Here is a 26,976-nt window from a genome sequence, read left to right as displayed (position 1 = left end):
TAATTCTAGGACAAAAATATCAAAAATTAGCAAAAAATGTTAATTTGCCTGTATGTTTTCCTATTATACTAAATTCCTGCACTCTAAATAAAAACATCCTGATATTTTTCTTAATCATTAAAGTGTCTACTTTGAGATTCTGACAGGTAACAGGACAAAAAATGTCCTGTGGGGCTTATTTATAACCCTTTACTACACCTATCCCAATTTCGAACCTAAAAAAATATGAAGACATTGGCATAGCTCCTTCAGTTAAAGCCCTATACAGACAAATGAGTGCACTTTTCCATACAATTCTGGGCCAATGAATTCCATAGAATGGTTATTTTGAAGTTTTTCACACATTTTGACTCAATTCTGGAACAAAAAGATCAAAAATTAGCAGAAAATGTTATGTTCGCCTGTATGTTTTCACATTATACATTATATTCACATTATGAAAAGTCTACTTTTAGATCCTGACAGGTACCAGGATGAAAAATGTAATTAGCTGCAGAACTAATTGATGATAAAATCCAACAATGTACTAAAAATAAAAGTATTAGCATAGTGTGGTACTAATATTTTTAATCCTCATTATCACCATTGAAGAGATCATCAAAGTCTATCTTTTAAATCTCTGTCCCTTCCTCCTGATCACCTGTCCCCTCTCCAATCAATTCTATCTCTTCTGCTCTTGCAAAAATGTCAACAAGAGAAGTAGGGAAGATAGTCTTCTCCCAACCCGTGCCCTGATCGTAAGGGTTTGGCCTTTCAGATTTTGGCTGATCTGTCCTTTTTTAGCAGGCATCCCTGTAGTTTACGCTGTCTACTTTAAAACTTGCACCCAGGGCTCTGTTAACACCCACCATCTTTTGCAGCATCTTGGTTCTCACAGCATCAATGGAGGTCAGTTGGCCAATGGACATACATAACATCATCTCCTGCTGGAGCTCACTGTCCTGCCACAATGTACAAAGCTGCAGCTTCTTCAAGGGAGCAATTTTGCCCTTGAGAGCACTGGTGCAGCGTAGTGTCCCAGAAGAGTGTTTCAGTATTTAGATCCCAGAGGTTCAGCTAGCTCAGAGACATTAACAAGTTTACTATGCAAGCCAGTTCCGTGGTCAAGAATCATGGTAAGGTTGACACTGCTGACATGGTAAAGGAGGTTCAGTAATATGTCGGTGTTCGGGGTCCTCATCACACTGGACTTGCTTGGTGGAGGTACAGGACAACACGGGTGTCTGTCTCCTCCTTGTTTGACTGCAGGGCGTGGATCTCTGAAGCCTGAACCCTTAACAAAATTTACAATTTTTGAAGTTAGGCAATAGGATCTCATATCAACCCATACCACTGCCCTCACTTCTCTAGCCCAGATGCTGCCTCAGTGTTAGTTAGTCAACATATGGAAAAGAGCATTGACATCTAGTATGAAGAGTGCATCCTTTGGGTAGGTGACCTCCTCATCATGGGTTGATATGAGATCCTATTGCCTAACTTCAACAAATGTCCAAGTAAGTTGAAAAAGGCTCAGACTACAGTTATCGGTGCTTAACAGTAGCTGTCATCACATATCCAACGGTATTAAAACATTTGAATGGAGCGCTAGAGTAGTAGCGTCTTCAATATACAGGTATGTGTTAAAAATTGTAAATTTTGTTAAGGGTTCAGGCTTCAGAGGTCCATGCCCTGCAGTCAAACAAGGAGGAGACAGACACCCGTGTTGTCCTGTACCTCCACCAAGCAAGTCCAGTGTGATGAGGACCCCGAACACCGACATATTACTGAACCTCCTTTACCATGTCAGCAGTGTCAACCTTACCATGATTCTTGACCACGGAACTGGCTTGCATAGTAAACTTGTTAATGTCTCTGAGCTAGCTGAACCTCTGGGATCTAAATACTGAAACACTCTTCTGGGACACTACGCTGCACCAGTGCTCTCAAGGGCAAAATTGCTCCCTTGAAGAAGCTGCAGCTTTGTACATTGTGGCAGGACAGTGAGCTCCAGCAGGAGATGATGTTATGTATGTCCATTGGCCAACTGACCTCCATTGATGCTGTGAGAACCAAGATGCTGCAAAAGATGGTGGGTGTTAACAGAGCCCTGGGTGCAAGTTTTAAAGTAGACAGCGTAAACTACAGGGATGCCTGCTAAAAAAGGACAGATCAGCCAAAATCTGAAAGGCCAAACCCTTACGATCAGGGCACGGGTTGGGAGAAGACTATCTTCCCTACTTCTCTTGTTGACATTTTTGCAAGAGCAGAAGAGATAGAATTGATTGGAGAGGGGACAGGTGATCAGGAGGAAGGGACAGAGATTTAAAAGATAGACTTTGATGATCTCTTCAATGGTGATAATGAGGATTAAAAATATTAGTACCACACTATGCTAATACTTTTATTTTTAGTACATTGTTGGATTTTATCATCAATTAGTTCTGCAGCTAATTACATTTTTCATCCTGGTACCTGTCAGGATCTAAAAGTAGACTTTTCATAATGTGAATATAATGTATAATGTGAAAACATACAGGCGACCATAACATTTTCTGCTAATTTTTGATCTTTTTGTTCCAGAATTGAGTCAAAATGTGTGAAAAACTTCAAAATAACCATTCCATTAAATTCATTGGCCCAGAATTGTATGGAAAAGTGTGCTCATTTGTCTGTATAGGGCTTTAACTGAAGGAGCTATGCCAATGTCTTCATATTTTTTTAGGTTCGGATTTGGGATAGGTGTAGTAAAGGGTTATAAATAAGCCCCACAGGACATTTTTTGTCCTGTTACCTGTCAGAATCTCAAAGTAGACACTTTAATGATTAAGAAAAATATCAAGATGTTTATATTTAGAGTGCAGGAATTTAGTATAATAGGAAAACATACAGGCAAATTAACATTTTTTGCAAATTTTTGATATTTTTGTCCTAGAATTAAGTCAAAATGTGTAAAAAACTTAAAAATAACCATTCCATTAAATTCCTTGGCCCAGAATTGTATGGAAAAGTGTGCTCATTTGTCTGTATAGGTTGTTAACTTAAGGAGCTATGCCAATTAATTCATATTTTTTCAGGTTCGAAATTGGGATAGGTGTAGTAAAGGGTTATAAATAAGCCCCACAGGACATTTTTTGTCCTGTTACTTGTCATAATCTTAAAGTAGACACTTCAAAGATTAAGAAAAATCCCAAGATGTTTTTATTTAATGCACAGGATTTTAGTGTAATGTGAAAACATACAGGAAAATTATCATTTTCTGATTTTTTTTTATATTTTTGTCCCAGAATTAAGTCAAAATATGTAAAAAAAAAAAACTTTAAAATAACCATTCCATTAAATTCCTTGGCCCAGAATTGTATGGAAAAGTGTGCTCATTTGTCTGTATAGGTTGTTAACTCAAGGAGATATGGCATTTTCCTCATAATTTTTTTCCGGTTCGGAATTAGCATAGATGCATTAAAGGGTTAAAAATAAATATCATGGGACATTATTTCATCCTGTTACCTGTCAGAACCTTAAAATAGACACTTCAAAGATTAAGAAAAAACAGGTGGCGAAAAAAAATCCACTATGTGCTCGTGGACCCCTGTTTCCATCTAGACTATAAGGAAGACTTCTTTGAAAAAGACTACCCAAAACAACAAAACACCAACAGTATAAAAGCTTATTTTGTTCCCTGGTAGATTACAATTTAATACTTTTTGAAAAGAATGAAAAATCAAGTTATCATTAAAAATAAAAGCACTCTTCTGTCCTTCAAAACTTGTGTACGAATTCTGCTATTTTCTTAGTGCTTATAAAATTAAATTTATGACATTCTGACTTTGGCAAATTTTATTGGTGAATTTGGCAGTTCTCAGTTGTGTGCACAGATCCAAGTTTTAAGCACTGTCCAATTATATTTAATCAACATTTCATCATTAACTCAAAAATATTTATATTTAATCATAACATTAACGCATCATTAATAGAAATTGTGTATGTATATAAAAAAAACAATAAAGTCACGTAAAAATAATTGAATGTGTTAGTTTTAAAATAGTGTAGATTTTTAGATGTTGAACATAGATCCATTACATTTTACATGTACTTTAATTTGTGATGTATTTTCCTTGTGTTAGTGTTTATCATGTCTGCTGTGATTTTTGCTTGATAACTAAAGAGTAATTTGTTGAACATTAAAAATCTCTATGGTATCATTTTACTGTTTGTAAATTGTATTAATTGTTTAATTAAACAATGCTAATTTATTTATAGAAAAAACTCCAATGAGTTATGCAAGTCACTTTAAAGGGGGTAAATATCTATACAATTATTTATATCACATTATTTATTTTTATTTAAGTGGCAATTACTTTATTATTGTTTTATAAAATCATTGTTAAATAAAGCTAATTACATTGACAATGATTTTAGTCATAACAACAAAAAGGGGGAATGGAAATTATTTATAAACAATATGATAGGAAACATTTAGGCTTCTTGTGATGCAATGTTTTTATGTAAATTTATCTACTTTAAAAAAACAACAACATATTAATATTAATATTAATATTCACTGAGGAAGAGAGGAACACTGTGAAGTGGTTTCTGGAGAACTTTGGAGAAGATATTTCAGTCTACACCATCGTTCTGTTAACCCACGCTGATCAGCTGAAGGATAAAACAGTGAAAGATTATTTCAGAGGAAGTTTAGACCTTCGCAGAATTATCAATAAGTGTGGAGGGAGATTTCAGGCGATCAGTAACGAGGACAGGACAGGTAACAGGTCTCAGGTCACAGAGCTGCTGGAGAAAGTTGATCTGCTGGTGAAGACAAATGGAAATCATCTCTACAGGAAAGAGTTTTATGAAGAGGCCCAGAAAAATCTGAGAGAGATGGAGGAGAGACGGAGGAAACAGGAGGAAGAAGAGTCTGGCATTACACTGTAAACCCATATGTTGGTGGAACTGAATCTGTTTTACATTAAATTGGAGATTTCTAATTAATACTCAACTATTTTGAGTTAGTTGAACATTTGTGGGCACAGATACTGTACTATTCAAACTAAGATCTTTGAGTTAAAACAATTTATAATAACTGAGTTTAGTCTGTTTTGTCATTAACAGCTTCTTTTCTATTGGATTCTGTCACAATCTATTTGCATACTGGGCGTGTCCAACAGTTTCTGACTAACACTCACCATCAGTGTGACCATAGTGATTCCGCATGGGCTACCTTACAAATAAATCAACTTCCCCTTTAGTTGTAAAAACTTGATGTTTTAATTTATGCTAACTCAAGTTTTTATTCCCCATTACTTAACTTTTTTTTAAGGCAACCGGTTTCCTCAAGTTTTTAAGTAAATTCAACTTCCAGGCTCACATTCTATTGGGTGGATTAGAAGAGTAAGGGTATATGTTTTTTTATTTAGCTGTGCTCCAAATGTGTCTCCCCCTAACCTAACCAAACACAAGATACTAAACTTTTATTTATTTATTTTTTTGTTTGTTTTGTTTTTCATTGTGGAAGCCAAAAACTTCAGGGATGGTTTTAGCCAAAAAAAAATCCTTGCTTATTGGTGCAATGCATAAAAAGTATTTGTAATTGCTATTTGTTGTGCTGAAAAAAAGATTTTCATCAATAGTATATGGGTTGGTAATATATTTGGCTGAAAAAAAAATCTAAATTAAGTCACGGAAATCACTGGGTTATATTCTACCAACTCTTATTTTATATGGTGTGACATGAATGTTATTGTGTATTAAAATTGGGTATAATGTGATAATGTAAGTCAATTTATCCTGGTTCTTTATCATTACTATATAAAAATAAAGCATTGCTCACATTGCTTTTGCATATCTAAAACATAGAAAGACGTTTAATTGAATTCTTTCACTATACTTTTAATTATTTTGGGAATACCTATTTATAAAAGTACCAAAATTTGTGTAACCTTTGCTGGTGTTATTCCCCATACAAGTGATTGAAATATTTTTTAGTTACAGCAGAATCACAAAACTGTTGAAGAACAAGTGAATTCTACTCAGCATAGTGAAGAACGTTTATAAGACATTAACTAATCCACTTACTGTATTTATTAAATGTTGCACTTTTTATTTTTTATCAGTCGAATGTAAGCTACAGGAATTCTAATAATCTTTAGTAAATCATTGAACTTTTTTATATTTAGTGCATCATTTATTTTTAAAAAGATAATGAGCAAAACAATGATAGACCAGAAAACGGTTGATGTATAAAAACAGTTTGGTAATAAATATTGTGACACATTTGGCTTCTACTTAAAGAAATAAACAGAAGAACCATGTATTTATAAATTATAAATTTCCTGGTGTTTTGCTAAAGCTGGATGTTCAGGTGCTACAGTGAACTGCAGCTGGGTCAATCTGAACTTTTACTTTTACTTTCAGGAGTAACTGAGTCTGAGTGAGTAACTGAATCTGCATGAATGAGTGAGTGTTGCTGTATAAACATTACATTTGTGAAGAATTTACTATAAAAATGTGTTAAATATGATTTATATATTTAAAACACTTATCTATTAGCTATAACGTGTGTATCTAAGAGCATTATTTATGTATTTAAATGCAGTTTTTATCATAAAGTGTGACAAAACAGTCATATGGTGTGACAAGAAACCCCTGTCACACCGTATGTCGTTGTGTCACACCATGTGATGTTTCATGTTCTTAGCATGACTTTAAGCAATGGGGCTTTATGCTAGCATCATAAAACCATACGAACTTCAATATGAAATTATAGTTTTAAAGTTAATATTGACTGAATTATGTATTCTGTAAAATATGTCACACCAAACGACTGAAGCAAGAACTGAAGCAGGAGTGCTAGATATACTTGATTTTTCTAAAAGAATAAAGAGCGATAACACACCCTGTAACTTTCAGTGTCCCTCTGAGGTGTTGTTCTTCCTCCTGAAAGAAGGAGGACCCCCACTCCCTAAAGGTCTAATTGCCCATTTAAGGAGTATGGCGTCACACCATATGATATTCATTTTTGGGACAAAATGTTATAGTTAAGGGTGGCTTTAAAATATTAAGTCTGAACTTTTAGCCAAGTAGACCCACAAGTAGACACCTTGGTTACTAATATATGACTGAATAATAAATTAATTTGCTTGTGTTTATTCAAAATCTAACTTTGTGAAATGTGTTTGGGAAGCTCACCCCATATGAGCTTTTTCTGGTTTGACTGAAAATTGTGAAAAATTAAATTATATTAATTCCATGAATGCTCTGTAAGCTCATGTAAAACAGCACTTTCTGAACAATATCATCACAGTTTTAACATATTCTTCTATAATTCATATATATTTGACAGACTGGACCAAAAAAGATCACGTCATGTCAACCACCCATATGCACTGCACTTGTTTTTTTAAAATACTTTATATCTTCAGAAAAAGTAGACATTTCAAATATTACTTTCAGTTTCATTTTGGTTCAAACTGCATAAAATTGATCAAAGAGCGCCCTCTAGTGACGCTTAAAAACACTGCAATAATAGAAATTCCATCACATCATATTTCCGGGCACCAATATATACCTAAATATATCAATATATACTAATTGTCACCAATATTTGAAATAATAGCATATATTTGTCTCTATCTATTTAATGTCAGAATAAAGGCTAACTAACACATTCTGATACATTCTACCACTACAGTATAATTCACTTTCAGGAAAAGTATTTAATTCTTTAATCTGAACGTTAAGTAATATGGACGGCATGCTAAACTACAGTACTCACTCAGATTATTCACATTCACATTATTTTATTATTTTAGTTTCCTTAGCCAAAGTTCACATTTTTGGCTAACATTTTTCAAAACATTCCTAAACTTTTAAAAGATGATAAATATTACACAAATCACACCAAACGAGTTTGTAAAGCCATTTTATTGAGGTTATAAAAACAAGTAAAAATATATAAAGGACAAAATCCTGCACATAACAAAAAGTTCATTTATATGACCCATTCCCATTCAATTCCCCCTCCTTTACTCTACTGTCCCACTCCTACACCTAAAACCTAAAATACATATTTCATAAATCATAAATCAGTGTGTAAAGCTAAATAAAGATAAAAAATTAAATATTGTTTTTTTATTCAATGTAAAATGTGAAATCTATATTTGTATATAAAATGTGTAATATGGGGTATACGATATAAAGCAGTTATTCCTGTTAAAACATGTTGATGTAAAAAGGCTTTTATAAGGCAGAAATTTCAGGGTTCACAATGCTTCTATGCTATTCCATGTTATTGTACCAGTGTACCTAATATTTTATTAGAGAGTTATGCACAATTCAAATCAAGTTAACACAATATCTAACAAGATGTTGCCGATTTAGTTCTGTGATTCCTGTGTTTCTGTTTCAGAGATGTCTGATTGAGAGTTTGATAAACGCTCATAACCATTCTTATTCTTACTTTTCTTATATGCAGCCCAGCCAATGACTGCCCCTATAGCAGGCAATGCTACGAGTGCAACAGAAGCTGCTACTGCCACTAATCCAATTTCTGCTACAACTGCTGCTGCTACTGCAGCCCCTGATGCAGCACCTCCTACAGCTAATCCAGCTCCAGCTCCTAAAGCAATTTTTTTATTTCTTTTCTTTTTTTCTTCCTCTTGATTCTGTTGTTTTTGTTTGTGTACCTTCTCCTTAAACTTCTTTCTCTCATCTGCTCGAATCTTTTCCTCCCATTGTTTTCTCTTTTCCTCCTCCTCTTTTCTCTTCTTCTCTTTTTCTTCTTCTAGTCTCTTCTGAACTGCCTGGTACATCTTGTTGGTGTAATAGGTGCTGGATAAAACATTAATCTTCTTCAGAAGCTCCCGGACCTGAGAACGGTTCTCCATGTCTTCATTATTAAACAGATGATATCCGCACTCTGCAACAAGCTGTTTTAAGTGTTTATCATCTCCAATATACTGCTCTATCTGCACTGTCTTTAACGCGTCTGCATGAGTGAACAGTACGATGGTGTGCTTTAAAGCTTCTTCTCCAAAGTTCTCCTGAATCCACTTCACAGTGTTCCTCTCCTCTTCTGTAAATCTGACATCCAGTCTGATCACCAGTAGGAACACATGAGGACCAGGAACAGATAGCTCTACACACCTCTCTATTTCAGCTTTCAGTTTATCTACAGTAATTTCAGTATCAAACAGTCCTGGAGTATCAACCACTGAGATCTTCCTGCCGCCCACTGTGGTTTCATGTTTCTCACACTTCCTGGTGACCGACTTTGACGACATGCTAACACTAAATTCCTTTCTTCCCAGGATGAGGTTTCCTGCTGCACTCTTTCCTGATCCAGTTTTACCCACCAGCACCATCCTCAGATCAGAACCTGAATATTATACAAATACAACATCAAAACTCAAGATTAGATTAGATTAGAATGTCTGTATGCATTCCTCCACATGATTACTGTACAATATACCAGCCAACAGTACTATGGATGTTATCAGCAAGTTTCAGGTATAAGGCACCTCTAAAATAGCATTAATTAGAAAAGTCTAATTGTAATGACAAAATATCATAACTTTACGGTAAAACCAAACAAGAAAAACACAAACTTGGAATAAAGTTAAAAAATCTCAGGGTAGCTTTAATAATTTGGGACATGATACCAACATTTAACTTCATAAGTTTGGTAATGGTAAAACCCTTGCCTGTAAAAACCCTGAGGTCTGTCAAGGTATTGTGAATTTTAATATCTAATGAAATGTCTAATATTTAATATTTAAATGGCTAAGTGATACCTAATATATTTTTATATATTGTTTGAATGCTGTTTTGAAGGATGTTGGATTATACCTGAACTTGTTGATAACATTGTGAAGGGAGCGGTTTATACATGCTTGGTCTATAAAGCAGTGTTTGTTTGTTTTTCTATTTAGTTTTCAAACACTTTAAAATGTATTTTTACTCTTTGATTACTTAGTATCATGCTATAACTGTATACTGCATAACAGATGTTAGAAACAAAAATGTTGTAAACTTAAATTCAGTTAAGCAACGTTGATTTATCTTAACCCTTCTTACTCACCATAAGCTGCCATTTTTATCTTCTTCTTCTTTTTATTCTTAGTTGAGGGGATAGCAGTCACTGCAGCCTGTTGTAATAGACTGAAGATGAGCTGGATATCTTGTCCAGGTGTCTGAGCAGTAATGCTTTCTGGTGTAATAATAAAGCTTTCTCTGCTATTAGAGATGTGTCTGATACAGCTGTCAGTTCCTCAAGTGTTTCAACTGAAACTCAACCTTACTATTTGTAGACACACACACACACACACACACACACACACACACACACACACACACACACACACACACACTGAAAGCATGCAAATACCCACATGCATACAAATGATTAATTATACTATGAAGAGTACTATTAAGGTGATAGTTAATAACACTGTTTTGTTTAATTTTTTATAGCTATTTAATATACACATAACACAACAAAGAAAAGGTGACTGAGCTTCCTGGGAGCTTTTATGGGAACTTTTATATTCAGCAATTAAAGACTTGGCACAAGTGAATCAAGTGGAGCAAAATGTCTTATTATACTCAGCAACCAGGGTTAGGGTACATAGTGCACTATGCCTGGATGTGAATCGAACATTTGGGCTAGATTTAAACTGTAGACAGGCAATGGCTTGACTGATATTCCTGGACAGTAGAGACAGTTACTTCAATAAAAGCATACCATTTTTTATTGATGCATTTGTACTATTGCATTAACATCAACCATTATACTTACCATTCTACTCCAATTCCAACCAATAGGTATAGCATCTACATTGCTGTGCAGTATTTTTTTGTTTGTGTCTCCTGGTGCATAATGAAAATTGTTTCCTGGCTTTGGGTTTTATTTATGACTCATTTTTCCAGTTTGCTTACATATTTTTTTTACTATAATGCTTTTTGCCGCCTTGTCTCTTCAGGCTTTCAATCGTGCATACTCATATAACTTCAGAAAATATTGGTAATTATAAGTAAATAATCCTAATTGTATGAATAAACATATCAGGCACCAATATAAGTCAGATTCAAGTTCATTTTACTTGTTTGAAAAAAAGTCACACTGAAATAATGTAAAAACCTTGAGAGTTGGATTTTTTTTCAGACATAAATGACTGATTATCAAATTCTGACATCAATGGTTATTGTTTCTAACTGAGTAACACTGTGTATAAAAGTCTTATTCATTCACACAGCGCGCTCGGAGGAAAGCGCAGCGACTCGGTTCTGATACATCAGCTCACAGATGCAGCCTTGTGCTGATCCACATCACCCTAGGAGTGATGAGGGGAAAGAGCGCCATCTACTGTACTGTACCCACCCAGAGAGAGCAAGGCCAACTGTGCTCTCTCGGGGCTCCGGCAGCTGACAGCAGGATTCAAAACAAGAAATCTCACAATCAAAGTGCAGCATTTAGCCCACTGGACCACTCTGAGCCAAAGTTTTTATTAGGTACTGCACACATGATTTGTAAATGCACTAAAGGCTTCTCAACATTGATCATAAAATGCTGTTTTTGACATTTAATCTCATTTCTACCTCTGTCTCCATACTCACCTGAAGCAGCCATGATGGTAAAAGACTAAATAAATTATAAGTAGTGATGCACAAACTTTCAGGACTAGATGTATATTAGCAAACACAATTCAGTTGAGCAGATCAAAGATGAAATATCTTGGGTTCATACTGTCATACCAAAATGTTGCATATCAGGTTCAGACTTTATCAGATTCAAGATTCAAGGTCAAGTCGTCAAAGATAATAGGCCAAAGCACGAGTTTTGTCAACAAAACAATAGGTTATATACTGATTGTGTGATAGATTAGATTAGATTTAACTCTGTGCAGCTTTGGTTTGCAGTAACCAGTAAGGCGAGTAACTATTATCTCATGGCCATCATCCCAGCAGGCTCTGAAAAATGTAATTCTGATCCCTCTGTACTGAAATGTTCAAAAGTTACAGTGCTCTTCATTTATAAATTTCAAGACATCTGTCGATTGCTATTTCTTTATTTAGAAGAACTGAGGATTGCTCCTACATAAACAAAAGGACAATAAGTGGAAACAGCAGTAAATGACAACTATTTGGAGAAATTGTCTCACATCATCAGATTTGTGTTAGGTACAGATATTAAATGACTTAACTAATATCCTTTAACTTCAGATAGAGTGCAGTTGTTAACCTGGGTGTTGTGAGAGTGGTGCTATACTGTGTTTGGGACTGGAACTCTTAAAGATCGTCAGAGAGTGGTTCAAATGTTAGTAAGCAGCTACACTGTGATTACCATCATTACTGAACTTTAATTTGACTAAACTTAACCTTTTTATTATTATATTTGACCAAGATTTAGGCACAGTCCTGCCACACACCACGTCTTCAGGGCATAACAGACAAAATAAGCAATTTATAAAACCATTAAACTTTCTTAAAATGTGACCCTGGGAAATCAAACCAATAGCAAAATAAAAACATATATTTTTTGTGTATTTTACCATTGGTTTGACATCCCAAGGATCTCCTTTTGTGAAAGTTAAATAGATACATTTATTCATTACTCATTGTCTCTGTTTGGCACAGGAGAGAAACATGTCAAGTTAAGTTTAAAAAAAAGATTAACATTATTAAATATAAAAGGTAGATTGAGGGTGTTTTCCATTATTTGAAAATAAAACTACACCTGCACTGATAGTCTGTTGTGATAAGTGGTGAAGATAAGGATTATTCTAAATCTTCAAACGTAAAACCTGAACCTAAATTCATCTCAGACACGCACTGCCTGTCAGTGTCACGAAATATTTTAAACCGACAGGACTAGGTTTGAGAAACATCAAGATAAAGCGAAGACACAACAATGGTACCATAAAAGAATTTGCCTCAAAACCCAGCAGCACTCAAATTGTAACACTACTGGATTAAATCAAACAAGTTTTTAAAATACAGGGCTATCTCAAAAAATTACAATATCTTTGAAAAGTTACTTTATTTCAGTAATTCGGTTCAAAAAGTGAAACTCATATTATATAGATGTATTAAACACAGAGTGATCTATTTTAAGCGTTTATTTATTTTATTGTTGATGATTTTGGCTTACAGCCAATGAAAACCCAAAAATCAGTGTCTCAGAAAATAAGAATACTATATTATATTATATTATATAAGACCAACTGGTACTTTTCGAAGTGTGGGCAGTGTGCCAAGTCCTGCTGGAAAATGAAATCCACATCTCTATAAAAGTTGTTTTCAGCAGAGGGAAGCATGAAGTGCTGTAAGATTTTGTGGGGAAACAAAACTGCACTGACTTTAGACTTGATAATAAACCACAGTGGATCAACACCAGCAGATGACAGACCTGTCTCTCCAAACCATCACTGATCATCAGTAAATTTTACATTTCATTTAAAGTAAATCAAGGGAGCAGAGTCTGGAGGAAGAGTGGAGAAACACACAGTTCAAGCTGCTCGAGGTCTAGTGTGAAGTTTCCACCAATCAGTGATGGTTTGGGGAGACATGTTATTCATAATCATCAACAATAAAATAAATAAACGCTTAAAATAGATCACTCTGTATGTAATACATCTATATAATATATGAGTTTCACATTTTTTACTGAATTACTGAAATAAAGTAACTTTTCAAAGATATTTTAATTTGTATAGTAACAGTAAACAGTATGAATTTTATAATGAATGTTAAAATCTCCCAGTGTTTAAAGTAAACCAACCTTCTGGGTGGACCATGGATGGTGCTATTCGAAAGAAAAAAAAATAAACAGCTTACATATCTTTGTATTTATTTTATGATTCTGACCTTGTGGTCATCTAGTCATCTGCTGTTCATCTAACCAAACATTTGCAGATGTAGATTGCAGAAGAAAGGAGGCCCTCAGTGCAGGATGTTGTTACAGATTTATTAGATGATTTGTTCAAAGCTAAGAACCCTGATAGTATAGTGATAGTGCAGCCAAGCGCTTTCCCCGACTCTCCGACCTTTCAACTCTCCCAGACTAACTCGATAGACTCCCACCACAAACTTAAATAGTCTCTGGAGTGGAGGGAAGAGTAGGACATATATGTTCAAGACTAAGAATGATCAGTAACAGAATATGTGACTCAGAATCACTGCTAAGCTTGGGGGAAGCATTTACACAGAAATGTCGCTGCACTGGGCCGCGTAACTATTTAGCACGGAGGAATCTCGTTCGTTATCGGAATTTACCAGACAAAACCCTCCACCAACTAAGAACGGCCACGCAGGCTTTCTGCTCTTGCTCTCGTTGAAGGCGGTCGCATTTTCTTTCTCTCCCTCTCCTCCCCTTATCACTCCTGCTTGGCTTCTCCTGTCTCGTCTGGTACTGCTATTCCTTAAGAGACTCTCTTCACACTGCTCTTCAAACCAAAAGAAATGGATTTGATCAAATGATCTCTTAACCGCAACATGGAAAACATCTCGGAGAAGCAAACGGCTTTGCAAAGGAAGGTGGAGAAAATTGAGACCATGATGGACAATAGAGAGTGACCATGCTAAACTGGAGAGCGGTCACTCGCCTAAACAACTGAAGTCTTATCTGCTTTCGGCTCCCGCCCTATCAGCACTCGGCCTTGTGGATGATAGGGAACATTCCTCCAAAGAACACTGTGACTTGAATCTCTCCCTGTTTACCTAACGACCCCCCACCTCCTGTACCCTTTCCCACGCCTTCATTGCTTGGTCTCTTGTGTATATTGTATGTGCCTATGTGCTGAGGTTTTTTGATGTTCCTACACTGTGCTCTTTAGGGCACAGTCTAGGGGTATGTTTTTTTACCCTCTTCTTTCCCCTTGTATCCCTCTAACTGAAGAAATGATGGCTGTGCGTGCACACGCTGCGACTTACCCTGACTTCCTGTCCTGTCCTGTTTTCCCCTTGTATGTTATTGTATGGATGGGTTGACGGATAATTTTGCTGGTACTTGTGACCGTGTGACAATAAAGGCAATTCTGATTCTGATTCTGAAATTTCAGCTTTCACCACCATTTTAATGCCAAATGTCCTTAGTTAAGCTAATAAAAATCCAATATGCTTTTTGATATGTTGTATGTGTAATTTCTCTACTGGTGGAATGGGCACTAATGTGTAAGATGGGTAGATTAGGTCATTCTGTGTCAAATTGCCTTTATGCAGCATAGAAAAACAAAAGCGTGAAAAACCCATAACAACATTGTAGGTGTGTCAATGCATAGAGCTGCTAAGAAGCACATTTCCATTAGATTAGGACTCTAAAGAACATTCAGACTACACACTAATAAAAATAAGCACAGATTTGTACTTAAACGAGTACAAAGCTTGTCGCTAAGGCTGTACCTTTTTTGTATCCATGTTTTTTTGAAGATTATAAAGATTATCATCACCAGAACATCATCATCAACAGAATATGTGTCAAGAACTTGATGATCCAAAATCATCTGTTTTTTTTTTAATTAAAAATGTATAATGTATAATGTATTGTGTGTAAAACGCACACAATGCTATTGGATGCTATCTTTCATCAGCTTTCTCGTCATTAAATTTTAATTCATCAAGCCTATATCTCGACTCTGTTAGTAAAGTATTAAATGTGAAGGGGAGATGTAGGAAAGCTTGGCTATTGTTCATTTTCAAAGTAGCCCAATAAAAAGATAGAAAATAAGTCTTACCATAAAAAATTATAACAGGCCAGTTCAATGGTGTAAAACTACTCATCTGAGTAACTAATTACTCATTAGGTTCTACTGCAGCATAACATATTTTTAGTTTCCTGTTCACATTTCCCTTCCATATATTTAACATTATATGTAAAAACTTTTACATTTTTGACTACATACAGTGATCATTTAAGAGATCTAATCTATCTTTCACCATCGACATTAACACAGAATAACAAATCCAGAAATGTCATCTCAAATATGAATATTGTAAAAAAAGAAAAATCACATGACTGAAACTCTAAATTATAGGTATATAGCTCTATATCATCACCCAATTTGTGACAGAAAGTGGGAAGCATTTTGCACAAAGTGAAACAATGGGTGATGTAGAAATATCACACATTCTTTCAGTTGTTTTTTTTACTTTCCTGTTTGGTGCTGTCTGATTTAAAATAATAGTATGTGCATGCTGCCCCAGCGCCTGCTACTGCTCCTACTGCCAATCCGACTCCTGTTGCTCCAGCTACCACTGCTAGAGCTTTTCCAGCTAATGCTGTACCTGCACCTCCAGTTAATCCTCCAGCAGCTCCTCCAGCAGCTCCACTTAACATTATGTTTTCCCTTTCCTGTATTTTTCTCTGAGCCTTTTCAAACATTTCTTTATCATACTTCTTGGCTGCATTCATTCTGATCAGATTATCTATCTTCTTCAGAAGCTCTGTGACCTGTGTCTGATCATTGCTTCTGTTCTGAAAAACATGGTATCCCCCTTTACACTGACCAACTAGCTTGTCGATTTGTTCCCCATGTTTCAGGTAGTCTTCTATTGATGTTTCTAATAATTCTCCACAAGTGAACAGAACCATGGTGTAGTTTGGAGCCTCTTCTCCAAAGTTCTTCTTGATCCACTCCACAGCTTCACTTTCCTCCTTTGTAAATCTTGAACCTATTCTGATAACTAGTAGAATTACATCCGCTCCACCACCACAAAGCCCAACAGAGCGTTTAATTTCAGCTTTCACTGCAGATTCTTTCATAGATGTATCACAGATCCCTGGAGTGTCAATCACAATGATTCTTCTTCCACTCAGATCTCTGTGGTCACTCTGACTCCTCCTCGTTACAGACTCAGAGCAGCATGAGGCTGTAAAGCTCTTCTTGTTCAGGATGGTGTTCCCTGTTGAGCTCTTTCCTGCTCCAGTTTTACCCACCAGAACAATCCTCAGTTCAGACTCTGCAGGAAGATTGTAATGTTTATTTAGCCTCCACTTACTCAATCTCTTAATTCATTATAGGTCAACATTGTAGAATATATTTTTAATTGCCATTTTAAGCAGTGATGAGAAATAAATCAATCATGTTTCACAGATTGATACATTTAACATACTTTTCTAAATGTCCATTAAGTTTAATAAGTTTAAAAGTAATCAAAAGGCAGGAAATTGTATTGATAAAAGAGCCTGCAAACTAACATGACAAAAAAAGGACTGACATGGTGCATTCTAACAGACTTATAAATGTTGAGAAACTCTATATTTACACTACCCCTTAAACCATGCATCATTCATTCTTTTGATATTCAATTTAGAATCCAAACACAGAAAATTAAAAAAACTATTCATTATTTAGTTTTTGAATATAATATATAAAAAAAATAATAATAATGGCTTCTATTTTGCGTTCTTAAAACAGTTTTATAAATAAAATACCAGTCACCTTAAATGCTTACTGCAGTTACATGTGGCTGCCTGTAGATGGCGGATTTTAACAGTGAAAAGCCGAAAAATGAAAAATCTCGTTTTTGGATTCTTAATTAAATATCAACAGAATGAATGATACACAAATTCCCCTCCTCCTCATGTAAAACTAGTTCCATCCGAGCAGGACTTTAGATTTTAGTTTATTAGTCATTATGTTAACTTACATTTATTTATACTTCATTTTTATTTTATTTTCTGAACTCCTTATACCCATTGTATTTAAAACCAATTAAAATTTGCCATGTTAGACTTAGGCCTCCACAAAAAATTCCAGTTGCTCAGCACTAAGCTTGTTATCAGTCCTGCTATAAACATATACTTAAAATTCTTTCCCTTGTAAATACGCTTCCACTTATTCTCCTCTTTTTTTTCTATTATTTGTGTATTTGTTTTCCTGCGCTCCTCTTCCTCCTCTTGAAGCTTTCTCTGAGCTTTCTGGTACATCTCGGTGGTGTAGTGCATTTCTCCATTGCTTTTAACTAAACTCTGAATTTTCTCCAGTAATTCTGTGACCTGAGTGCGACTTTCTTTCTCTTTGTTGTTGAAAATGTGCTGAATTCTGATTTTATTCACGTCTGGACAATGATTAAGAATCTCATCAGTTTCCTCTAGCAGATCCCCTCCAGTGAAGAGCAGCATGGTGAAGTTCAGAGCTTCTTCTCCAAAGTTCTTCTGAATCCACTCCACAGTGTTCCTCTCCTCTTCAGTGAATCTCCCCACTCTGATCACCAGCAGGAACACATGAGGACCAGGATCAGACAGAGAGAGGCATCTCTCTATTTCAGCTTTCAGCTCATCTTCAGAAAGTGATGTATGGAAGAGTCCTGGAGTGTCGATCACCGTGATGGTCATGTCCTCCACAGCGGCTTGGTGCTTCTCACATTTACTGGTCACAGACTCAGGGTAGATACTCTCCTTGAATAATCTTTTACCAAGGATGGTGTTTCCTGCTGCACTTTTTCCTGATCCAGTTTTACCCAGCAGTACAATCCTCAGATCCGGTACTATAAAGAAAGTGCAGTCCCATTCCTTCTTTAATAAATACATTTACTTAAATAAAAAGCTTAGGTTACAATATTGTGACTTTATATGTTTCTGTCAAACATTCTTTATCTTTTACGTATTCTATGTTATCTGTGGAAAGTGATTAAACCTCTAATAAACCTATAATACAGCATGGCTGCTTTACCCACATCCACAGTGCTCCGTATTCTTTAGAGGAAAATGCAACTTAAATGATCTTAAATGATCAAATTCAAAGAATTTTACCTAGTTTTTACATTTCAAAATGTAATGGTAAGTAGTGTATTTATGTATAAATATTATTTTACTTACTTCTTGGATTCATTTTTTTTCTTTTTGCAGATTTCAGATAAAGGAGCAGTGAAGCAGTGGTGCCACTGAAACCTGTAACCCAAACCAAAAAATAAAACTCAAAAGGCTTTTCTTAGCATATATAATGTTGCTTAAAACTAAGGTTTTGCTTCTTATATCTTTTCTATTTTAAAAACTGTTATATGTTCTGATACGTGTTCCAGTACATTGTATGTGTTGCTCGAATCTAGTAATAGACTTTATTTTCTTTCTCTTCCTGAGCCAATAAGATTCTGTGTTCCGTTTCTATCAGCCCATCAGATTTGAGAGTGGGCGGGAGTTCAGTGTGATATTAACACTGAACATTTACCACTGCTATCAGTGTCATTTTTACTTTCTGTAGAGTGGGACCATATATACACCAAACAGTGTAAAAATGAACTCAATAGGTGTTGCTTTTATACTAATGAATAACACTAGCATGAATAAATGGTACACTGCACAGTGTGATATTAACACTGAACATTTAAAACACTGCTATCAGTGTCATTTTTACTTTCTGTAGTTTGGGACCATATATATGCTCTGAAGTAGTGTAAAATTAACACTTTAGGTGTTGATCCTGCACTGCTAATTTTACTGTGCACCTATATTTAATTAACAGACGGTCTATATATACAGTTTCAAGTTCTGTATGAATCTTAGAAGCATGTTTACACCAAATATATAGTAGTAAAATAATAAAAATAAGTCATAAAACACTGAAATACGATTTTGTGTTTTTACAACAGTGAAATCCCATCCATCTTCAGCATGATCCACAATAAAAAGTGATGTTTGAATGTTTGAATACTCACTGTGAAGTGCAGAGATGGCAGAACTGACTCCTGTGGTGCTGTGTTACAGTCAAAGGTTCGGGGCAGTCATAAAAACCAGTTTCCCTTCAATCATGTGACCCTTTATCTTAATGTACTCTGTTCGGCCCTACCCTTGTATCATGTGTCTTAGTTCATAATAGCCGTACATGTATATTAAGCGGTCATTGCATTTGTTATTTTTGGATTTGATTGTTTATAATAATAATAATAATAATAATAATAATAATAATAATAATAATAATAATAATAATAATCACATAATCGGATCAAATTAAATCATAATCATATAAACCATCATTATGAATTGTGAGTAATAGACAACTTAGTAACTGTCTAAATATGTCAGTGTGCTGTTTGTTATGGTACTTCATTACATTGGTGCATTTAAAAAATGCAACAGCATTTAGTCTCTTTTGTGTTTATACATGTTTATACAAAAAAATGGGCTATTGGGTTTAGGGTAATAATCAGGTAGGGAAGTGAATTATTGGGACTTATGTACGTATGTACCATCTTCTTGATAAAAGCGGAGATAATCCACTTAAACTTTACAAGTTATGTTTATTTTAGTTACGGTTATTTCAGGTAGTGAAAACATTTCATATTTCGGTCAACAACAAGAAATGAGGCACAGGCTTCTGTTATATTTGTAATTTAAATCATTATTAATATATGTAATTTATAATATTATTAAATAATAATATTAAAAGCCCTTTACAATGAACAATTTGGATTAATTCTTAAAACGAGATCTAACACGATTGTTTATACGCTTTTGACAATATTATTTATTTATAATTATATAGTGACTATTTATTGGAAAGAAAATGTTATCAAACCAAGATTTTGCAAGCCACATTCCCATGTTTCACTGTAAAGCCTTGTGGACTTTAAAGGATTGAATACTAGTTTGTTTTTCGTTGCCTCACAACTCCCAGCATGCTCCTGTTATGAACTACAATGACTTTGCTGAGAGTGTGACACTGTCACGCTCTTCCTCTCCAGTGTTCTGATTGGTTGATTACTTGATTACTCTCCTATATATATAGTTCCCCCAGTTCCTCTTGTTGTCCGCTGAGTATTACCTGGTTCTCCAGCTCTTATACAACGCGTGTTCCACCATTGCTTTCCTGTTTTCTAGTTCCTGACCTGTTTCTGTTATTAGATCACTCTTTAGTCCTCTAGCTAATATCTTTTGTTATCGACCTCCTGCTCTTTTTCCTGACTACTCTCTTAGCCTAGTCCTTCTTTGTTGTTTTTGTCTCCCTGTTGCTGAACCCCTGCCTGTCCCACTATGAGTTTGGTATGTCCTGTTTTACTGCTGCCCTGTTATGTTTATATTTGATTTACTTTGTAAATAAACTCTCTTTCTACATTCAGCATGTGCCTCCGCATTCCCTAGCTCCCATGTTTATTACAAAAATATTGTCGCTCATTTTTGTTAAAGCTTTTTGCTTGGGTTCAGCGCCTGGAGCGACCTGCTGCTAACAGCAAGAGAGAGAGAGAGAGAGGCTCGTTTCAGGTGCTTAAGTTTGGATTTTAGCATGGTTAGCTAACTCTCCTGCTGTCCTTCTTTCTCGCCCTTTTCCGCCCTCCCACGGCTGTTGGTAGTAGGTGGCCCATCGCGAATCCTGGAGATATCAGCCAATATCGTTCGCTGAGGGAGACGACCCTGACCCCGCCCCCAAACTGTCAAAACCAGCCCTTTCCAAACTCAAGCGCAAAAAACTCACTCGAGCAAAAACAACAGCTGCAGGATTCTGTGAACTGTGAATTCAAGAGGAAAAAGTGAAGCTTTTTTTCAGCGTGCACACAATTCTTTTTATTTGGTTATTACGCAAGAAGTAAATTTACACATGCTAAATATTAAAACACGCATTTTTTTTTCACCTGGTATTTTTGAGCCACAACTTTTGACATTGATGTGACGCCATATCCGATTATAATTGTGATACTTTGTACGATTATTTTTACTATTTGTGAAAATGTTATCAATTTGTAACACACACACACACACACACATATATATATATATATATATATATATATATATATATATATATTCACATACAGATCTTTTAATTTAATTAAGAAATCACTTCAGTTTCTCTGATTTTGCTATTTATAGGTTTATGTTTGTGTAAAATGAACATTGTTGTTTTATTCTATAAACTACAGACAACATTTCTCATAAATTATAAATAAATACGTATATTCTCATTTAGAGCATTTATTTACAGAAAATGAGAAATGCCTGAGAGCTTTCAGACCTCAAATAATGCAAAGAAGACAAGTTCATATTCATAAAGTTCATAAAGAGTTCAGAAATCCATATCTTGGCATCATGTTCTCCTCCACCAGTCTTACACACTGCTTTTGGATAACTTTATGCTGCTTTACTCCTGGTGCAAAAATTCAAGCAGTTCAGTTTGGTGGTTTGATGGCTTGTGATCATCCATCTTCCTCTTGATTATATATGATATATATATCTGGGAATTTAACTTTAATGATATTATAGCCAGTCTATCTACTGTGTGTCTGATATATTTCTTCTCAGTGAACACACCTTTCTGTAAAAGATGCCATTAACATGTCACCTTTGATCTGGCTGTAAAGATCTGGCCAATGATTGATTTCATAGATGTGAACGTGGTCCAATCCCATCGTTTTACATTATCTTGTGGTTCGTGCTCCACACCCACTGTCCCTGCCAACCTGGTAAAAGGTTGTTGATGGCACGGGTTGTGCAGCAGCTGCCAAACAGCAGACGTAAGATGAGTTAAACTTTGACTTTAATTAGATAGAGATAGAGATATAGAACACGAGAGATGGAGATAGAGAGAACACGAGGCTCAACGGACCATTCACTCCAAGTGGTGTAGGTTATCTGCGTACGCTACACTGTAGAGTGTGTGTTGACTTGACCTACAGACAATGGTTCAGATTCCTGGGTTTGGTTTCTGTTCCAATCAAGTAGACTGAAAACAATAGGTTCTGACATTAAAAGATAAATGAGACAAAATATCCACAATACAGTTTTTATTTTCAGGTATTTACATTTGGATCTGATACACAGTTAAAATGATTCAGTCTTAGCAAGTGAAATTATGTAGTTTCAAAGCAATAAATCTTATTTTTTGCTCTGATAAGAATTTTAATTCTTACGAAGCATTGTTAATGTAAGATTGTTTTAGGAATAATTATCTTTATTCAGTCTTACTTAGAAGTTTTACATTATTTTAAGTAAAAAAGTCAAGTCAAGTTATTCTGATAAATGTAAGCTAGAAAATAAAATATTTTTGCTTGATTTGAGTTTTCCTTCACTCATTTCGAGGCTTTGTCTTTTGCTTATTTTAAGAATACTTAATAAGGGAATTTTGCTTACCCCATTGGCAGATTTCTTTATTTAATTTAAGTATTTATGTCTCAATTTAAATAGATTTTATCTAGTTTTTGTCAATGGATTTTTTGCAATGCAGAAGCTTCTGTCTGAACTCACCCATTTTTATTCTTGGTAAATGTATTGGAACATCATGTGACAGTCAGATGTGTTTTATTGTCCAGGTGGGTCCTGATACACTAATTATTCAAAACAATAAACAGCGCTGAAAGTGTGAACGCTCAGTTTCAGATTTGGGTTTTATTTGTGCTGTGCATTTATAGTTAGAGGAGTAACCAGTAACATGAAAACCAGAGAGCCGTGATAGTCTATAGGTGAAATACAAGCAGCTGTAAAGCTGAGAGAAGATGGAAAATCAATCCAAGTTATTAGAGTTTAAATATTGGCCATAGCCAGAACACTCTTTTGGAATATACTGAAGAAGAAAGTCATCATTGGTGTACTAAGCAACAGATGTTGGAACAGGTAGATCAAGAAAAACCACAGCAGCTGATGACAGAAACAATGTAAGTGCTAATGTAAGATGAATAGAAGGCCGGGCTGGAATTAGCCAAGAAGTACAGAGACAAGCCTGATATATTCTGGGAAAAGTTTTACCAATGTGCTGGAAAGGCTTAAGTTTAGAGAAAGAAATGATCTGCTTATGACTTCAAAAAACCCGCTCTGTGAAACAGTGCAGGTTATGTCATGGTTTTGGCTTGCATTGTATATTGTTCTTCAAAACTAAAAATAAATTTATCAGGGTCTTAAAGTGAAAGATTTTAGGCTGGCCTAGGCAACCAGACTCCAGACAGTATGCATTTTACCTATTGTACCTAGGGAGTAACTCTCCAAAACAAACAGCATTTAAAAGAGGCTGGAAAAGAATCACAAAAGAAGAATGCAGAAGTTAAGTGATGTCAGTGGATCCCTGGCTTGATGCAGCAGATAAATATTAAGTCATATTCACTGCAATCTTTTTTTATGTTTATCTGTTTCAAAACTTTTGCTCACAAACAATGGTTGGGTTTGGACAGAAGGTGGTATCTTCTGGACTGTGTATTAAATCCAGATGTAAATAAAAATAAAAAGCTATAATGTTGGTCTTTTGTCTCATATTCATCTTTTAATGTCAAACCTAAATGTTTTCAGTCTCCAGTAGAAATAAATAGATTGGCCTCATTGTTCCATTGTTCTGGATTAGAGTGTATACAAACAATATATTTATCATATGTATTAAGCTGCGATTTACCTTTTCATGTTTTATTTTTTGTTTCTATTAGATGGCACATTCTCATTCTTTTAAGTTCTGTGAAAAAGACTGTACCTCATCTGGAACTGTACTACAGGCTCTTCAAACAAGTCGCCATTTCACAAAACTTGTGAATAACCAGACTTATCATTGAAAGAGAAAAAAGCTCTACTGGTGGCGTCATCGCAGATCACTTTCCCTGTCACTTAATCACAGAGGAAGAATTGCTTTGCATACACACATTTACAGAGGAGAAAGATCAAAAAGATGAAAGCACAAAAGTTAAGGATGAAGGAGCACAAGATGCTGAGGATGCTCAGAAGACAAAACCAGCTAGTGGTGAATTGATCACCTTTACTGTAGAATCAAAGGGGGGTAAAGACACAAAGACCAAACAAATTGTAAGAAATAAAATTTTGAAGAAATTTAAAACTCTCGGTGTGTACGCGTACAGTGAGGACACCATCAAAGAAGCCTTAAAGAGAGACGGACGGTTTGCTGACATTGTATTTGACGACAGATGTGAATTTCATCTTAATGACAAAACAACATTTGAGATCCGTCAAAATGTCAGAGCTCTTAAAGGGCATTCTTATGAAATTTGAGTTCTACAGTTGGTGACACTGAATCTGAAAGTAGAGAAGAGTCCACAATGACGAAATCAGGGAAGACCGACAATCAAGAAAAGAAGACACACAAGAAATCAAGCAACATGCCGGACTTTGGAGAAATTTATGGCATCTTGCGTTCCCAGTTTCCTGAATTAGTGAAGTGCATGGAAGCAAGAAAGTCCTCTAAACTCTCTAAAGAATACCTAAAACTGAGGAAGGAGGACTTTGCTCAAAGCACACGAGCATTCTCAACAATGTGTCAACTGGAGAAATTAGTAAATGTGGGAACTTCAGTCTGTACGGTCAAGACTGCAAATATGCAGGGAACAGGCTTTCTTCTGTTTGATAATTTCATCCTCACAAACGCTCACGTCATTGAAGAAACTCTCTCTCTTAAAAGTGAAGCTACAGTTAATTTCAACAAGGGAAGTGGAACATCTTTAGATAGAGAATTTCTATTGTGCACAGATGTTTTTGCGTTTTTAAAGGGACGAGATGATGCTGGAAGATATGTTGACTTTGCTCTTCTAAAGCTGCAGGACAGTGAAGAAATAATGAAGAATGAAGACATTCCTAATCTGCCTAGAATTCTGAAAGAGTACACTTCAAATCAACATGCTGGAGGAATTTGTATCATTGGTCACCCTGGATCTGACGTGAAAAGAATGGATGTGTCCTGCATTGTTCCACATAAAGCAACCGGATCAGCTCCAGGAGACTCAAGTATTCGAGTCAGTTTGAAATTCTCTCCTAATTACTCAGAGTTTGAAGTCATAGGAGAACATTCCTTCATCGCAACATACAACACCTGCTTTCTTCACGGCTCCTCTGGATCTCCTGTCTTTGATGAACCCTGCAAACTGGTTGCGATGCACACTGGAGGATTTTTAACTGATGGAAACAAAGAGCATATTATTGAGTTTGGAATTCCCCTCCACTCCATCATTCAGAACATTATTAAACAGTTGGCTTCCAGAGAGTCTTTGGATGTGATGTTTAAGTTCATTGAGGCGGCTGCACAGAATCCTCATCTAGAAGAATATCTGAAGGAATGTAAAGAATATCTGAAGGAATTTGCTGAAGCATTGATGAGAAATCAGTCTGACAGAAATGCAGAAATGTTGGCCAGAATCTACTTTGAGACAAACAGAAATGGAATGCTGAATCTGTTCCAGATGATCCAGGAAGAACTCGATAAAAACAAGGAAAATCCATATGTTCAGCAGATCCAGCAGAAAATTGATGTGAGTAGACTTTTTGATTTCTTAGCTTTAAAATAATATAGATCATCAAGAAATACATATGTTCATATTTATGCTGTGAGTTCATACTTATTTTTTATGATTAAAGTTGCTCAACAGATCCAGCGAAGTGGATGAATTGGATGAAGTGGATGCATGCAGTGTAGCCCAGTGAGGTCTGGGAGGTTTCCATCTTGAATTAATACTGGACTGCTGGGACGCATACATTACTTTAAACCAACTGATGCCTTTATACTGCTACAGAAAGAGCCTGAATATCATGAACTAAGAACATTCATGGAGATCTGTGAACATGCTCAGTTCACAGATACATTAATAATAATGACTGTGTATAAACATACAGTTGCAAGAAAAGTATGTGAACCCTTTGGGATTATACTTGGATTTCTGCATAAATTGGTCTTTAAATATGTTCTGATCTTTAATTAAATCACAACAATAGACAAACCCAGTCTGCTTAAACTAAAACCACACAAAACATTATGTTTCCATGGTTTTATTGAACACAACATGTTAACATTCTCAGTGAGAGGGGGAAATGACTTTTCTAAGAGCAACTGTATGAATATTATAATTCACTCTCTTTTATTTAGCATAACATACAGTGTAGGTAGCGGCAAAGACCTGATAAGGGCTTATACAAAACCGATACCTTAATAATATTTAAAATAAAAAAAATTATAACAAACATAACTTCAACAAATGAATATTAAATTCCATCTATATAAGGCAAAAAAAGCATTAAGAGTGAATGTATATGCATACAAGAAAAGTAATTACAATACATTTATCATATACATATATCTTTTAGAATGTTTTGTAGAT

At 35.3% G+C, this 26,976-nt stretch overlaps 1 protein-coding gene across 1 annotated transcript; it reads right to left on the bottom strand.

The window, feature by feature from the left end:
• Positions 1–8,624: 8,624 nt before the first annotated feature.
• LOC111197467 (GTPase IMAP family member 9-like) lies at positions 8,625–10,221 on the bottom strand (the record flags this gene model as incomplete). Its single annotated transcript, XM_049469727.1, has 2 exons — positions 10,055–10,221; positions 8,625–9,352 (listed from the first exon to the last, which is right to left on the bottom strand). Coding segments are annotated over exons 1-2 (741 nt in total), but the record flags the coding sequence as incomplete, so codon positions are not given.
• Between the last annotated feature and the right edge of the window lie 16,755 nt (positions 10,222–26,976).

The sequence above is a fragment of the Astyanax mexicanus genome, chromosome 21, assembly GCF_023375975.1.
Source record: "Astyanax mexicanus isolate ESR-SI-001 chromosome 21, AstMex3_surface, whole genome shotgun sequence".
Taxonomy (NCBI): Eukaryota; Metazoa; Chordata; class Actinopteri; order Characiformes; family Acestrorhamphidae; genus Astyanax; species Astyanax mexicanus.
The sequence above is the reverse complement of the archived record's forward strand: the minus strand, read 5'-3'. Positions and strand labels throughout refer to the sequence as shown.